General features: G+C 42.0%; 1 protein-coding gene across 1 annotated transcript in view; it reads left to right on the top strand.

The window, feature by feature from the left end:
• Positions 1-7,164: 7,164 nt before the first annotated feature.
• AMBN (ameloblastin) overlaps positions 7,165-16,641 on the top strand; it is a 42,315-nt gene continuing 32,838 nt past the window's right edge. The window contains exon 1 of the mRNA XM_074856925.1: positions 7,165-7,315. Within this exon, the coding sequence (XP_074713026.1) occupies positions 7,217-7,315 (99 nt within the window). The 5' untranslated portion in view covers positions 7,165-7,216. The remainder of the gene's footprint in view (positions 7,316-16,641) is intronic.

Genomic DNA, 16,641 nt, shown 5'->3' with positions numbered 1-16,641 from the left:
CATTAAAGCAGAGACAATAAGATCCCTTACTCCTATCTCTTGATAAATTTTGTCATGAGCAAGTGAAACATCTTGACCTGTGGGAACAAGTAAATCACTGTTGCAGCATTCAAGATGTGGATTTAAGGTTCTGCTACATTGGGGGAAGCATCGCACAGCTCTCTGCCTTAAGGAGAACCATCTGCAATTTGACAGTAGCTATGCCAGAAAACAGATAGGTGGATGCAAAGTTTGGAGAATGGTCTGGATCCAGGACCACTTCTTTTGGTTAAGGATTGACACAGGAGAACATATCACAAGGCAGCTTCTGTCAGCAGTATTTCTGTTGTTTTTACCAAAGCACTTTCATTGATTTGGTAACTTCGATTCTGTGTCATCTTCTGTAAGAGAAAACCTGCCAATATTGCTGTCACCATGCACAGACATGTGAAGTGCTATAAAGAAGAGTAGCCAGGCACACACTTCTTTAGTACAAGCAGGCTGACAAGAAACATGGCTGTGTTCCTCCTACCTCTGCTAAATGAACAACAGAGTACAAATCTGTGAATAACTTTTCCAGAACAAAAAACAGGTCCAGTGTAACACCCTGAGCAGCTGGAAGCAGCAAGGGTTGATGCAGAGGAGGAGAGGACACTGGTCAATATTTGGGCTTCAGCCATTACTGCATGAAGGAGCAATGTAATGCAAGAAAGATCTTTGCTCTTTAACAATGGTGGGACAAATGAATTCACAAATAGGGGGGAGCATGAGTGAGTAAATACTGTATCACTCACTTGCAGTATTTATCAGCACCTTTCACATTTGTTAAAAGTTAAAAACCAGTGAGCGAAAGAGAGAGGAGGGGAAAAAAAGCTTTCCTAGTAACTCAATACTTTGAAGACTGAATGCTGAAGATAAGCTAGTCACTGTGGTGCAGTGCTGCGGTGACATGCATGCTCACCCTCCCAACCCTGTGAAGTTGTGACAGTTAGCTCTCTGGGTCCTTCTTACTCAGCCACAGCACAGCTAGGTCTGAGGTTCTCAACTTCTTACCTTACCAGACATGTTGTCTTGGATTGTTACTGACTTCAGACCTTCCTCATCTCCGCCAGGCAGTGTGAGAACAATCTATTTTCCTTAAGGGTGCAGACAACGCAACAGTAAACTCTGGAATCTGATCCTTTCCTCTTTTGTGTTCACAAATTACAATTGACAGGAAGTATTTCTAGACTCAGCAGGTTTTATTCTTTGAAAAATACCTCAGAATAAAGCTGGAGGTGAAAACAGCCTTTTACAGCACTACCAAGTATGCTCCCAGGGATATGCATACAAGGGCAGCCTTGCAGGAGGGCCAGTGGTCTGGCATTGCACTCTCCCTATGTATGTTTGATGTCCTGCTGATATGAGAAGAATGGATTGTCAGTCTCCTTTGCTAGATTTGTCCATCACATCTCTGCTCAATGTACTGCAATGTGCTACATATACACATTTTTTTTAATTTTCTGCCAGCCTTGACCAAAGAGAACTTCCAGCGGCTGTGCACAAGTTCTTCATGTTTTATGGAGCCGATAGTGGGTTACTTCAGCTATTCTGGGAGATCTGCTGTGCTCTCTTGATAAATGACAGAATCAGGTGGACAGGTTTAGGAGCCTTTGCTTCTCCTGGAGAGACCAACCTTTGGCTACTGCTCCCTAAAAGACATCTCCTTTGTACACTTTTCACAGGAAGAAAAGAGGTCCTGAGCCTGGGATATCTTCACAGAGCTGTGGGTAGGCTTCATGTCTCCCTCTGACCAGATGTTGAAAATGGCTCTTGCACATTATCAGTTTCTGGGAGACTTGTTTGTCTCCCTCAGAGGCCCCATGGTGAGGAGATAAGTAGGTGAGAGGAGGAGAAGGCTCAGTTAGAAGCGGGGGGTGAGTCTCGAAGGAAGGACCTAAAGCTGTCTGAGGTGTGTAAGAGGAGCTAAAGTGACAGCTGTTCTTTTTAAGAATGTTAAGTGATGAGCTAGACCCCAACACTGTCTATGAAAACCACAGTCTCTGCAGGTGTGATCTTGCCCTTCTGGTGTGGGTAGGCATGGACCAGGTAGCACTAGGACACAAAGGGGAACCACTTGCTTTGGAAGAGAAAGCAGTCTGAAAACCATATAGACTAGGAAGAAATGGCATGCAAATGGCATGAGTGGGCAGTGAGAAATTACTCACTGCATCCTTGTCATGTTACCCGCCTTACCAAATGTATTTTGTCCCCCACTCCTGGCCTACAGATGAATGCTCAGGGGCACAGCTCTTTCCAGTGCCTTCCTGACCTCCCCCTCCTTTGTGACCGCAGTCTGACCCTCTTACGTCTTCAGGATGTCTGTTCCTTTTCCGCAGAATCTTTCCCAGAATGAGGTACATGTGGGAAACCAGTGAGGAGTAAAGAAGAAGATATACAAATATATGTCAAAGAACCCATGCCAGTCACTTCCACCGTGGAAATGAAACCTTCCTTTGCTTCCAAGGGAAAGCAAGACTTGAAGTCTCTGAGATCAGCAGCCTCCTGTACCACCCCTCTCTAAAATCACTACATGTAATCACTACATATATCTGTATATATTTATACATAGATTATATACATATTTGCATACTGAGTCATCTAGGCTCCTTTCCTTGCTTAGATTTTCACTTGGATAGCTGCTGCCTGACAGCCACCATAAAGCAGCCCACCATGAGACTAACATGAGAAGGGAACTAAACAAAGCTGCTGCTTCAGGGGAGAAAGGTTACTTTTGGACAAATTCCTGCTGAAGCGACAGGATGGTTATTTGCAAGTGACTGCTGCTTGTGCAGGGGTGGACACAAGGTTTGGTGTGGAGGGAAGATGCTGTTTCAAGCACTTGGCTTTAGAAGTAACATGTCTGAAAGGATTACTTTGGCTATGGACACAGGCAGTCTGAAGAAAAATCTTAAATGGAGCTTAGACTGTTTTTTTTTTTCCCAAGACACTGATGTTGAACATGGATTTGAACTGGCATATTATTTCCTTTTTATTTTTTTTTCCCCACTTGGTTATCTACGCACTTGTGGGCCTACACCTTCCTACAGCTTGCCTATCCAGCAATCATTAATAAGTTTTATTCTCATTAGAATCTATTTAAGAAATGCAGAACAAAGCTAGTGGGGTAGATTAAATGACTCACCTAAGAGACCATGGATGGTTCAGCAATTGAAAGCAAGTCTCCCAGTGCTCATAAAAATTCTTTCATCAGCCTTTTTCCTGCCAGGCACTTTGAACGTGATTAAAAGTAGAAAAGAATTTTCCAGTCACCTCACATCTGAGTGTGTTAAAAATTAGGTTCACTGTAAAAAGGTACGATGGCAAAAAACAGTTCAAGATCACTTTCAAGAGCAAGTCAAGCCCTAGGAAAGAAAAGGGAACAAAGCAATATCCTTGTTTGACCAACTCTTCTTTACCATTTCTGATCCCCGATCACTGCATCATTTCAGGGAGCCATCAGTGTGGCATTCCTTGGGTCTGAAAATCTGAACCCTGCTGTGCTGATGAGTGCAGCAGAACATTTATATTGTGCATTGAGGTAATTTCCACATGAAATTTAGGCTTAACCCTGGGGCAGGTGCTTTGACTTTCTCACTGTTAGACAGTGAGTCTTCTTCCCCTTTCTTCCCACTCCTTGCCCCACTGTTGCAGGCCAATAACCCCTGGACCTCAAGACTAGGTGGCCACAGGCATCCTTTGGGACATGGTGGACCCCTTTTACTCCAGGCTGCCACAGCAACCCTATGAGGGAGAGGAAGGTCTCTGCAAGTGGTTTATGTGTGCTTTTGCACAGACTGGCATTCCCAGCCATGCTGCTGCTATATGAGGTGCTCTTCTTGTCTGGAAAACCTTTCAGAGCATTCTCATGAAACGGGGATTTATTATTCTGATCCCACTTGATGTCTAACAATACACAAAATCTATGCTATGTAGCCAACAAACGTAGCAGGTTCACTCAGGCAGCAGCCTGGGATGTACCCTGGTGTGCTGAGGACACCTGTGGGAACTTTCCCTCCTCACATCTCCAGTCTAGATAGTGACAGCAATGTATCTATGATACACCCAAAATCTCAAGACCAAATAAAGGATGTATGTCACAGAACATGGAGTTTAAAGGTGGGACACCTTGACACAAGAATTTTAGATGCCAAAAGATTATGTTGTTCAGAAGTGATCAGACATGTTCACAGAAGAAAAGTCCATCTAGGGCTGTCATGCACAGTAATACTGCATGTAGTACTGGAAATCCCTGGGCATCGGATGACTGGAGGCTGGGAAAGCATCCTGGAGAAACTTGGCTACCTTAGCTCTGTTCTGCCATGTTTGCTGTTAGCCACTGTCAGAGAAGTATTCACAGCTGGAAAAACTGTAACCTGGTCCAGCCATTCTCATGTATTCTAGCTGATAGTCCTGTTTACTGGTTATTCACCTTCCAAATTAGAGCAATTCTAGCACACTTAAACAAGGTTTATTTCAGTGTCTTTGTTCTTAGGGTTACCTTAAAGAGTTGGTAAAAACCAATTGTAAATATGTAAGTTACTCTCTGCTCATTGGACTTAGAAAAGGGCTGGAGGTGGGCCCTTTTCTTTTTTTTCTTTGTCCGTAGAAAACCCTAAAGCGTGAAACTTTCCAGATGGTAGATACACAAATAGCTTTGATTTTCTATTCTAACAAGTTTAACACTTTTTGCCTTAACAGAAATTCAAAATATTCAATAGTGACAGTGAGGATTTCACTTTATAAAGTGAATGTGTCTGTATAAACTGAGAAGTCTAGCACAGAAGTAAAATTTTTGTATCTAACTGTTCACCAATAGGTGCACAGTGTGTTAAATGATACCAACTATTGCCAAAGTGTTTATACTGAAGCCCAAGGTACACAGTCCTTAAATGTTTATTTGTTAACATGTTGAATGAGTTAGACTTTAAGCTAAGGGTTTACAATGGGTCTTTGCTGGTTTTCTCTATTTTTGTCCTACACTGTGGCTCAGTGTACCTAGACCCCCTGTGAGACTCACTCTGTCTCACAGTGTAGACACAGCCTGAGTGTCTCACTGGGTAAATGAGGATTAAAAGGATCCCAGATCCCAGGACAGTGAGGTGACAGACAGAGGCTAATTAACAGTTTAGGAATGTCTTCACACTCAGTGGGTTTTGGTTTAATGGTTTCTCAGCTCATGAGAAAAAATTTCTCATTTGTTCCATGCTGAGGGAAGATTGTTCCTGAGGCAAAGATAACTTATTTCTGGAAGCCTGAAATCATTATGTTCCAAAAGCTGTACATATAGACTTCTCCCCAGTGCCAAGTAACAGATGCTATCATGGGAAAGATGTCCTCTTCCCCTCTGGTCCCAGCAGGCAGAAATACTGGACCCTGTAAAGGTGTAGGAAAAGTAAAGGACAATATTTAGGTACAGTAGTCCAGTAGCAAGCCACATGGCAACCTGGGATTCACAAATCAACATTTTCCTATTTCCTTTTGCTTCCACAAATTATTCTGTGTTTTGGTTTTCTTCCTCCCCTGTGTTAGAGGAGGAGGATGCTCTGATGATGAATGTGGAGTGGTGTCAGAGGAGTAGAAGGTCTGAGAACATGGATTTCCCTCAGTCTGGTAGTTATGCTGTGGGCTTGCCCACACAGCAGAGTGATGGGGTTTTCCACCCTTTGTTTCTCTCCTGAGTAGGCAAGGAGCACAGCCAGCCATGTTTATAACTAGCAGCCCTCATTAAAGGACTATGAAGAGAGGAGGGCGTGAACTTGAGGAGAGCACATTAGTTCAAGCACATGAAGGACTGGGAAGACTGCACCATATCAGAAGTGGCATGTATGACTGCTGCGTACACCGCTGCAAAGCATGTACTTTACCATGCCACCTGCTTTTGCAAGGCTTTCTGGAGAAATTGCAATTGCAAAAAGCAGAGCCAGCTGCCCTCTGACACAGAAGAGTGAGTGCATACTATTGCCTGTTCAGCACTGTGTGCATTCAACTGCTCAGCTGGCTCAGTCTCCATTTCACTTGTGGGCTCAAGCCCTCTCACTGATCATGTTCCACACACCTGATGTAGCTCTTGGGCTTCCCACTGAAAAGGTAGCTGTTGTGAGCCCAGTTTGGACTAAGGTGGCTGACTGTCTCGACTGAGTTGTATTGTACTACACGTAAATGAAAGTTCTTCAGTTTTGTCTCAACAGGACTTGCATACTCAAATGTCTCTTTCCCCCCTCAAGACACGCATCATTCAATGTACATACCTAGCAGCATGGCATTGTCATGATGATTTGCAAAAGGGGCCTTCGTGCTAGAGAAACGGAATGACTACCCCAGAACAAATAGAGTTAAAATAAAAAAGCAATTACTTGTTAAGTCCTGGGGCTATGGGTCACAATATACAGTGTGGATGAAACAATTTCACATGAAAAAGTACTGAGTCTACACCAGTTAGGGACTGGTTTTGGGTTCATGTCCTATCCTCGTTTGTAAAGGCAGCAAGAACAGATCCAGTTTAAGGCAGAAAAAGTGAAGTAGTCAAAGCAGCTTCTCCCCTGGACCATCAAGTTTCTAATACATCTCTGCTCTGTTAATCCACTCTTGCTCCTTGAGAAGAGTGTACTCCTCTGCTATATATGTTGTGCCTTCTTTCAGAGCAACAGAGCAGAGCAGTTGAGCACTGAGACAACTAAGCACCCTGCCATATGACAGAAACAAATGAGGCAGAAGCCAGGAATCAGAAGCTGGAAGAATTGAGTTTTTAGGCATGGTATGAATGCCATTTAGTATAGCCCACACCCACTCCTGGATCACTCTCTTTATCCAGTTGAATAGTTTGAGGAATCAGATTAGTTCCTGTGATTACTTTTGTGGTTACAATTGAATCTATCACATACCTAGGTCCCTTGGCAGCATAACATGAGGCAGTCCTCATATACAGCTGCCTACAAACAAGGAACATGGGTAATTTCTTGTTGATCTGTCATATTTTTCTTGCCCGTTGACTATTTGTTTTGATGCCTTTCCCTCACGGAGCATAGCTGGTAAATCAGAAATCCCTGCCTTTAAGAAATCTTCTCTCATCTAGAAAACCTGAAAAAAACAAAAAGCTGTGGTTTTAATATTGTTCTTCTTTCTGGTTCCAGTACACACAGGCCTTCTGCACCACCTGACCTATTCAGCTGAGTGGAGAGATCTCTGAACTGAAGTTATGAGCAGTAACATGCTTTATTTCTTGAAGGATCTCGGAAGCAGTTCACACCAGAGGGCCAAGCTGGTGGACTGGAGAATTCTGATAAATGCAGAGAAGGTAATGCAATGCCAACAGGCTTAGCTATCCACTTTTCTCCATCTTCTTTTCTATAATTTCCAGCTTGTTCCTGATGAGGATGCTGACTCAGACCAAAGTTCTATATTCATGGCTGTCCCTTTTCCTAGTAGTAAGCTAAAGGTTGCACCACTGGATTTGCATCTGCACCCTGTCATGGCTTGTTCCCTATAAAAACATCTGTGGAGTGTAGGAAGGCTGGCACTGCACCAAAGCAATGTGAACAGAAGTAGTGATTTATTACTCTTCCATATAAGGCTAATCAGAGAAGCTGGCAGATTGACACTGGTCTTCAGGCAATGCACAGAACTGGAGAGGTGAGTGGGAAGCAGCCTGCCCTATTACTCAGCCATTCCCCTGAGGTCCTGTGACAGAGCTGCACTCATACACAGTGACCAGCTTGGCCCAAAACAGAGAACCCATGATATCCACAAGACGGCTTTCAACACTCCTCTGAATGCGGAATTTGCCCCTCCCACAGAGAAGTCCTCTTCTCTCTATGTGCTACCCATAGACCTTGAAACCTACTTGGGCCTGAAAGTGACACTACTGAGTTAAGTAATAGTTCCTCACACAGGTGTCTTACAGGAACTAGTGGAGGACCCTCAGGGAAAATGGGCCTTTGCAGCTAACAAGGTAGTTTTTTAGGTGGATGGTGTGGATTAGAAGTGTTTGAAATATGGTTGCTGTTCTCCCCACTTCTCCTCAATCCTCCCACTGCCTTCCCAGGCAATCTCTTATATTATCCCTCAGGACAATCTTTTTTGTTGTCTGATGCCAATACAAAAACAGGCAAATTCAGGCGTCACCTATCAGCTTGGTGACCTGATGTAGCACACACAGCAGCAGGGCAGGAGCAGGTCTAAATCCAGCTCTCTGGGGGACACTTACCACTGTGTCCTGCATGTTTCTTAGGGATGGAAATGCCAGGCCAGGCTAAGAAAGGACCTCTGGCAAAACTGGAAGTCATTGCCACCTGAAGACAATGACTGCAGGTTTCCAGTGAGTGGAATTCTGCCAGGTTTTATTCCAGCAAAAGAGGTTGTAGCTCTTCCCTCATCTTGACCAGACTGCAGAATTTACAGAGAAATGCATGGAGAGATTTAAAACAAATGCATGGAGAGATTTAAAACACAGTAAGAGTTCCCTCTAGAGGAGTGAAGCAATAATGTATAGATCTTTCCATGCTCTGCTAGAGCCAGGGCTCCATTTCTTTACAGGTAAAGGCTGACAGTGGGATAAACCCCCTTATGAATTCCACTGCCCATGCACAAACAATAAAAACAAAACAGTGTCAGCTACACAAAAAAAGGCCAGCAGGGCCTTCCAAGGGCTCTCAATCGTGAAAGAGAAAAAACCTGAGCTTCTAGCTTAATCTAAACACAGTTTAATACAATTCTGCCACTAGAAAGAAAGAAATCACTATTATTGCAAAAACTGTGAGAATTCCTCACAGCGATCATGACCCCATTGTGCTGGATGTTATGTATCCCTCCCTGCAGGGCTCAGCAGCTAAATAGGAGAGAGAAAAGAAAATCAAGGCACAGCAAAGGGATTAGGTTGTGGTCAAGGTCACGCAGAAGGCCACTTGCATGGACAGAATTTATTTGTATGGAGTCATTGTGCCCCCAAGTCTTGTTACAATTTTTTCATTAATATTGCTCTAGAGGAGCTTGGTTTTAGAAATGCTTTTGTTCCATATTCTCTGAATATTGCAAGACCTTTTTTTAAGACATATGAAGCATAATGGAAAGACTGCATGCCTGTATAAATAAGATTTAACTTTGTTTTGACTCCTTTGATTTAACTCCTTTTGATTGGGACTCTGATCACAGTAGGAGCACTGTGAAGACACATAGCCTAATGTACCAGCTGTGAAGAATTAATATTTCTTGTCTTAGCAGTAACTGTCCAGAAATCTCAATGGGAAAAGCCATGGGATTAAGTTGCCTAATTTCCAAACTAAACACATATGAAGGCAAAAGGGACCAGATCATTTGCACTGGGAAAGAAGATGGCAAATGACTGGCTGGGAAGAGGTATTGTCAAAAGGATTTTGTATTACAACAGACTGATTTACACAGAACTCTTCAGGCTGGGCTCTTCAAAAGAGAATAGAGGAGATAGGCATACAGCTCCCACCTACAGTCATCTGAAACTTCCAGCTACAATAAAAGCATGTTATGCTTTGGCCTTCTCCATAGATGGGTTTAAGCATAATGTCACCTTGCATTCACCTGATGTTTTTCATCCCAAGGGAATGAGATTCCTTCAAAAACGTGTGAAGAATTGTTGAAGTAATTTTACACATGGGGACAGAGAGACAAACACAGCAAATGCCTGCACTAGCAAGGGCAAACAGCTCTCTGTGTCTGGGCTAAATCCCATGGAATAGTAGCGCAGAGACACCCACAGCTAGAGACTGTGGGCAAACTCTGTCTCAGATGCAACCTAAGTACATAAACCTACTCAAGGAAAATGTCCAAAGTCAAAGAACTTAACTGCAGCAGGATAAAGATCATATTCTGCTTATTTGTAACACATGCCCAGAAAGTGGTGAATAGGTGAAAAACAGCAGACTTTACAAGAAAACTGACATTTCTTGGGGATATTTTGTGATACTGAATTATGGTCTATCTGTCAGATATTCATATACACACACATAGAGATGTATATATAAACTACCTTCCACCCATTTTTCATATATATGCAATGATTCATGGAGGAAAGTGGCCTGGAACTTAAAGACAGCTAGTGAACAGAAGATCAGAGATCACAGAATCACTGAATCATTCAGGTTGGAAAAGACCCTCGGGATCATCGAGTCCAACCATCAGCCCTACTCTACAAAGTTCTCCCCTACACCATATCCCCCAGCATCTCATCTAAACCACCCTTAAACACATCCAGGGATGGTGACTCCACCACCTCCCTGGACAGCCTATTCCACTGTCTGATGCAGAGGTCTGCATGATCTAAATGACTTTTGCAAGTATTTGTGAAACAGTATTTAGATACTATTTCAAGGCAAGTAAAACAATAATGTGTACGAAAGCCGTAACAGTCTGTCTGCATGCTAGTTGCTTTGTTAAACACAAAGGCCTGAAATGGTCAGTGCAGCCTTGATGTCTTTTATTTGTTCTGGATTTGAGAGTTAAGTTGTGATAAATAATCTGCAAGTTAAGACAAGATGTTAGAGTAGTGCCAAATCCTGCCCCATCCAGACTGGTTTTGTGACAGTTTCATGAAACAATTCACCACAAGAAAGTGGAATATGAGACAAGTGATAAAAACAGGGTTCAGAAAGCAGCGTAAGGACCAGCCAAGTATTTCAGAAGTTTAGCATCAGTTTCATAGGCTGTATCTGTGACCCTGGACAAATCATCTGAATAGTCTGTGCCTTCACATCTTCAGCTATGAGATAAGGTTTTTAATACTCATCCCACCAGACTGCTTTGTGTGCTTCTCAGGTACAAAGTTGAGGCCATATAAATTCAAAACACAGAAAAAACCCCAGAATTTATAAATTTTATGAAAAGTGCATTATAAATTATAGTATGGAGCAGGCTCCTACAGTTGATGTAGTTCCATGCAGTAGCACAATTTTTATTATGTTAAATCCTGAGAAACAGGATTGTCATGATTTTTATCTGCTGCTCCATACAATACTGTTGCTCTTGTATAGGTGTTTGGAACCTGGTGTCATGGTTTGAGTCAGGACAGAGTAAGCTCACATGTTAATTACTACACCATAATTGGATTCATGAGAAGGAGTTTGGGTGTTCATTGCCTCTATGAAACAGTAACTAATAATGCAAAGAAGTCTACAAAGTCAGAAGCAGTTATCTGTGCTTCATCTTTCTGTGTAGACAGGATTGAAGCTCTCAGTGGAGGAGCAGGGTGAATGTGGTGGCCCTGGCCGTGAGAGCCACTTGATCCCAGGTCCTTAGAGGTCCTTCATGACCAGCTATCCTCCAAGGCAGAGTTATGCCATCCTCCCTCTCGGGTGGAGGTGGGATGAGATTGATGATGAGAAGAGTATCTTCCAGACTGTTGGATCCTTCCTGGCCTATGGACCTCTCTGAGCTATTGCTCGATGATGGGTGTAGTGATGGAGCAAGTATTCTTGTATCAGTTTAGTTTTGTTTTTTTTTGCCAATATCTTCTTTTTTTCATAACACCTGCTTAACTGTGCTTTGTCTAAACAGTGTTACATCCCTACAACTACATAGCAACACGCTGAAGGTCAAACTACAGGCCTCTGATATTGTCTAACCACTCCACAGGCTCTGTAGCTCTGTAGGTCAAGACACTAGGCCAAGGTAATGTAAAATTAGATCCGGCTTTGTAAAAGGGTACTTGGTAGAAAAGCAAAAGCTCTTACACATTTTGCTAATGCTGAACATATCAGTATATATGTGTACAGTAGTCACTGTACACATCAAAGAAATCACCTACGCCAATAATGAAAACATTCTCTGTATTTACAACATCAGGATGTTGCTAAAAAACCCTCTACTACTGCAGCACTGTCCTGACAGTGTTAAGAAAAATCTGTTTAATTGTGAGAAATAAATACCAAAGAGGCCAGAAAATAACTGGTGCTTAATTAGTAAGGCAAATGTGGAAAAATACAGAATATTTACCATTTATCTCTACTGCAAGGAATAGTTTGGTTTCTTTCTTGCAACTCCTCAGTTTTTTGTAAACAACTTCCAAAAATTATTCATCAATTTGTATCTTTGATCTTTTAAATACAGCCTTTGCATAGCCAGCAGTATTTTCTGCAAACAAACCTCTGTCTCTTTTTTGTCTATCTTTTGTTTTCCTGCTAATAAAATCTTGATTGTTCTCTATCTGCAGCAGGAACTGTGATTTTACTTGTATAACTCCACTTTATTAATTGTACCCTCAGCTATAACCTTCTATATCAAAGTTAACAAAAACAAAGCAGGATGTCTCCCTTGATTGCAGATTTGCTCACATGTTAAAAAAGCCAGTTTGAGTCTCTGTGCTAATTCAAGCACTTCCATTCAATACTGGTAATTATTACAGTTCTTATACTTTTTGATATCAAATAATGCCTGTGTGAAAACTTCTGAAGTCTTAATAATCAGGAGTGAGAACTCAATCATGCTTCTGGAGAAAAGTCAGTATCTGCATTTTAAAAATATAGCCACAATAGTTCAAAGGGGCTTTCCAGAAGTCAACAGAGTCTGTTTGTTTCTGCCATATATAAGAAAGGCTCACTAGATCGCTTTCTATTGGCATTCCTTACCATAGATGCAAGACAGCGTCTGACTCAGCAGAGCAGGCAGGGCACACCATGCTCTGAATGCATGCAGAAAACAAAATCAGTAACAGAAAAAAAGGCAAAACCCCACAAGTCAACCCATAAACCAAAAAAATTGTGAGCACATATTAAATAGATCCAGCTTTTCTCAGAACTTCAGAGAACTTGATTCCTTTCTACAAACGGTCAAAAACAACATTAGATTGTTGAGTGTTTTGTCCAAATTAGAAAAATCTAATCTGTGTCTCAGTTTCTTCCCAAGTGACTGTTTAAATTATCCCAATATGTCACATGCATCTAATTTAGACTCTTCCATGCCCTTTTGTCTCCAGACATAGAAAGGACAGTTAAAATGACATTTAAAAAAAATCCAGTGGAGTCTGGGTTGAAAGCCTGGGTGAAGTCTGCTATCTGACTCCCAAGAACAGGGAGGATTGGCCACTATGAGGTGCTTGGTTTCCCTCCACAGACCACTCATCTGTGTTACCAAATACTTCCAGCTCACGGATCTGACCTCCTTATTCCTAGTCACACGAACTTTCCACAGAGTGCCTCATCTTTGTGCTACTTGCCTGCAGCACTCCCTGACTTGCTGGCTGTGCTGCAGCCATTTCTGAAGCTGTGGGCAGCCTTAAAGAATGGTTTTGCCCTTGGTGGCTATTACTTTGGTTTCAAAGCTAGTGTACCCACAGCAAAATGTTTCTTACATGCTCATCACAAAGAGAACTTTAAAAACAGTGGAAAACCATAGCCTGCAAAATATCCTCCTCTCTGCCCCATTTTGTGCTGCACGGGAATGGACCACAGGAAACTTCTTTACCTTCTGCCATGTCTCTCTTGCAACCAGCTGGACACATGCTCCCCTGGAGGTTGAGAGATGGGAAAGCAGGGTATGCTACCCCTGGCAAGCTGTGCCTTGCTGACCTCACTTTGGCTGCAAGCAGACAAGTGCTCTGGCAGCATCTGGGCACAGTGATTGAGAGCACTAGTCAAGCTCAGAGGAGACGATGGGAGAGGGGAAGAGTTGCATTAGAAACATAAATCCAGAGCCTTGCAGGGATATCTGTGCTGGATTGTGGAAAGCTGATACTGGAAACAGATCCACTGCACATTTAGGGTTTTTAGCTGGCTCCTTTTAGCATGTCATCAATATATAGATATATGTGTGTGTGTGTGCATTTTTGAGACCCCTTTATACACATTTCCAGATCCCATCTGATACAAAGGTTCTCAGGATTGAAGGGAATCAGACGTATCACCAACCACATTTGAAATTAAGAGTTGTTATTATGAAGTTGCCTGTTGATATGTTTAAGAATCTTGTTCATGTTGCTGCTGTGTGGTTTTCTATGGGCAGTCCAAAATAAAGCATAAAGGCTGTCTCCCTTTCCAGAGGACACCTAGTTTGAGTGTGAGGCACAAAAGGACAGATGGACAGGGCCATAAGACCACACAAAACAAGGATGCAACATTTATTACTATGGCAAACATAGTTGTGTTATCCCTGCAGCTTAGCTTGGGAGGTATCTCAGCAAAAGGAAGTGCTTGGGAGGGCTGAGAAGAACAATGTGGTAGTTATTCAGATGTTAATCATTGCACTCAGGAGAAGTGTTCTCATCTGACTAGCCTCAGTCTTAATAATCCTTAGAAATCCTGCTGCAGTGAAGTTTGCAGGGATCCTGAAAGACTGCTATGGCTCCCAAGGTACTCCATGAGGTGAGCATTAGGATACAAGCAGGCTCTGAGAGATCTTCAAAAGTGAAGCCTAACAACTTATATTTAGCTTTATAAAGAGATGGGAGCCCACAGAGGAAGGTGAAAAGAAGGGTAGACTATTCTCAGAAGGGTAGACTATTCTCTCAAACTATAATGTGTGTGTTCTTTCAAGAAGGCTAGCAAATGAGCTCTCATTTCCACAAGTCTCTGTGGATCAGGTTTCCCATAGCACTTGCTGAGAAGAGCATTGCAGTAGAATACCCTCAGTCTTTTCCAGTATCAGCAACAAAGCAGGATAATGTGAAGACAGTCATTATAAAAAGCACCTTTTACTTGCTGACCTGTTACCCTAGGAGGGACAATTTTAGGTGAGAAAAACAGGCACCAAAAGTTTAGAGAGGGAAACCCCTCTGATGTTCAACTGGGACAATCCATCTGTCCATGGCTACATTTAACTCATGTGGCGAGTCTATGTTCCAGTTTCCTTATGTCATGACCAAGGCCCTCATGAATAATTTTTTTTCCAGGTGGACTGTTTCACTAAGGTTCAGAGGCAGACTTGAACTTGGCATTTTCCTTGGTTCCTTACTTTATAGCCTGTATTTTCAGGGGCTGGACCTCCCAGCTATGTCTACTTCTCTGATTCAAATCATGTTTATACTTTGGCTGTAAAATGCACTTCCAATAAGGAATTTGAAGACTGCCTTTTCATCTGGGAAATGGGTTTAATTTGCCAGTTCATGTCTATGCAAGCTTAAATTTCAAGACTTTCAGAAATGGGAGAAATTATTCTTCTTTTAATTATATAGGTAGCAATGCTATCTCAGGAGTTTCTTCAGTATTCAGGTTTGACAGTCTTGGCTTCCAAAGGAGCCTAAAGGAGTTGGATCTTCCAACTTCCACCTTCTTACCATACCACAAATTCTCACCAAGTGAAAGAAATATCATATGGTTGCAGACCTAATTTAGATAATGTCTGACCAACTGTATCACTGTTCAAATACGAGTAAACATGATCACAAATTTAATTAATGTCTTTTAATCTCTTTTCTAGGACTGCACAACAATCATATTTATTCCTTAAAAACTGAGGAATTTGTCCTGATATTAGATCCAGTAGCTTTCTTTAGTGCTAAAGTATGAGTGTCACTTATCTCTTCATGTGCTTTATTTCAAAGCCTAATAAATGATTGCAACCTTAACTGTACGTTCTCAGATTATCAGAGTTGCAAGATGTGCTGCAGATTTATGCCACTGTTTTGCAGGGTGCTTAAGATAAGTCATGAGGAGGGGCAGACTGAGGTACCATGATGCTGCCTGTCTTGCCACTGTCTCTTGCTAGATTGTTTTAACTCCCCTTCTTGGCTGATGACATTTTTCTCTCTCTCCCAGCAAAGATCTATTAACTGAATTGGTTGTCAGCTGGCCCAGAGTCCTTCTTGGAATTTATGTCTCTTGCACAGCGCAAAGCAGCTCTGTCTTGCTTTGATTTTAATGAAATTCACTTTAATGCTGGGCAGAAGTCTTTTCTTTAGCACTTTTTAATTAAGTGGTAACTCTCTGGACTTTGAGCCAACACATCTTCCTTGTGATTAATTACATTTAATCAGATTTTTCTGTGAGGAAAAGGATTAAAATAAAAAAAAATCAAGGAAGTTAGATGCAATTTTGATTCGCCATCCTTCATGTGATACAATTGGATAGTAAAGGAAGTAATTCTTTGGTAACTGTGATACTGGCTGCTTTTGAATCCCCTCATCTACTTTTATGTTATATTCTCAGTTTTTTACATGCAGACCTGCTTGGATTTCAGCTGCTTCGTTATTGAAAAAGACAGCACTCAGTTTGAAGACAGGTACTTTTTGGCCTAGTTCAGGAGACAGGAAAACCTTGGCTGTACTTATGAGTGTAGATTGTCAAGAAATAGTTCATTTGGTGAAAATGGGTATTATTGCCTGGCAGGAAAAAAGAGTTACACTATCAGATGAGAGTGGAAGACAGTGTCCTATATTATTTTAATTTATTGTTAGTAGTCTGATGAGACTAGAGAGTGTGAAAATGTTCCCCATTGTATTGGGTTAAAAATTCAGACTGTGAATTTCCTCCAGGTGGTTCTCAGAAAGAAGTTTGGTGCACACTATCATCTCTGTACCTGGCACTTCCAGGGAAAGCACTGTGGTTCAGATCACTGACATTAGATGTCTAAGGAAGATGATAGACATACCCTGCTTAGTAAGTGATAATGACTACTTCCAAAGTGCTCCAAAGCCAGCAGGGCAGAAAGTGACTAAGGAAAAAA

Source organism: Strix uralensis, chromosome Z, assembly GCF_047716275.1.
Source record: "Strix uralensis isolate ZFMK-TIS-50842 chromosome Z, bStrUra1, whole genome shotgun sequence".
Taxonomy (NCBI): Eukaryota; Metazoa; Chordata; class Aves; order Strigiformes; family Strigidae; genus Strix; species Strix uralensis.
Note: the sequence above shows the minus strand (reverse complement) of the source record. Positions and strands in the feature narration are given on the sequence as shown.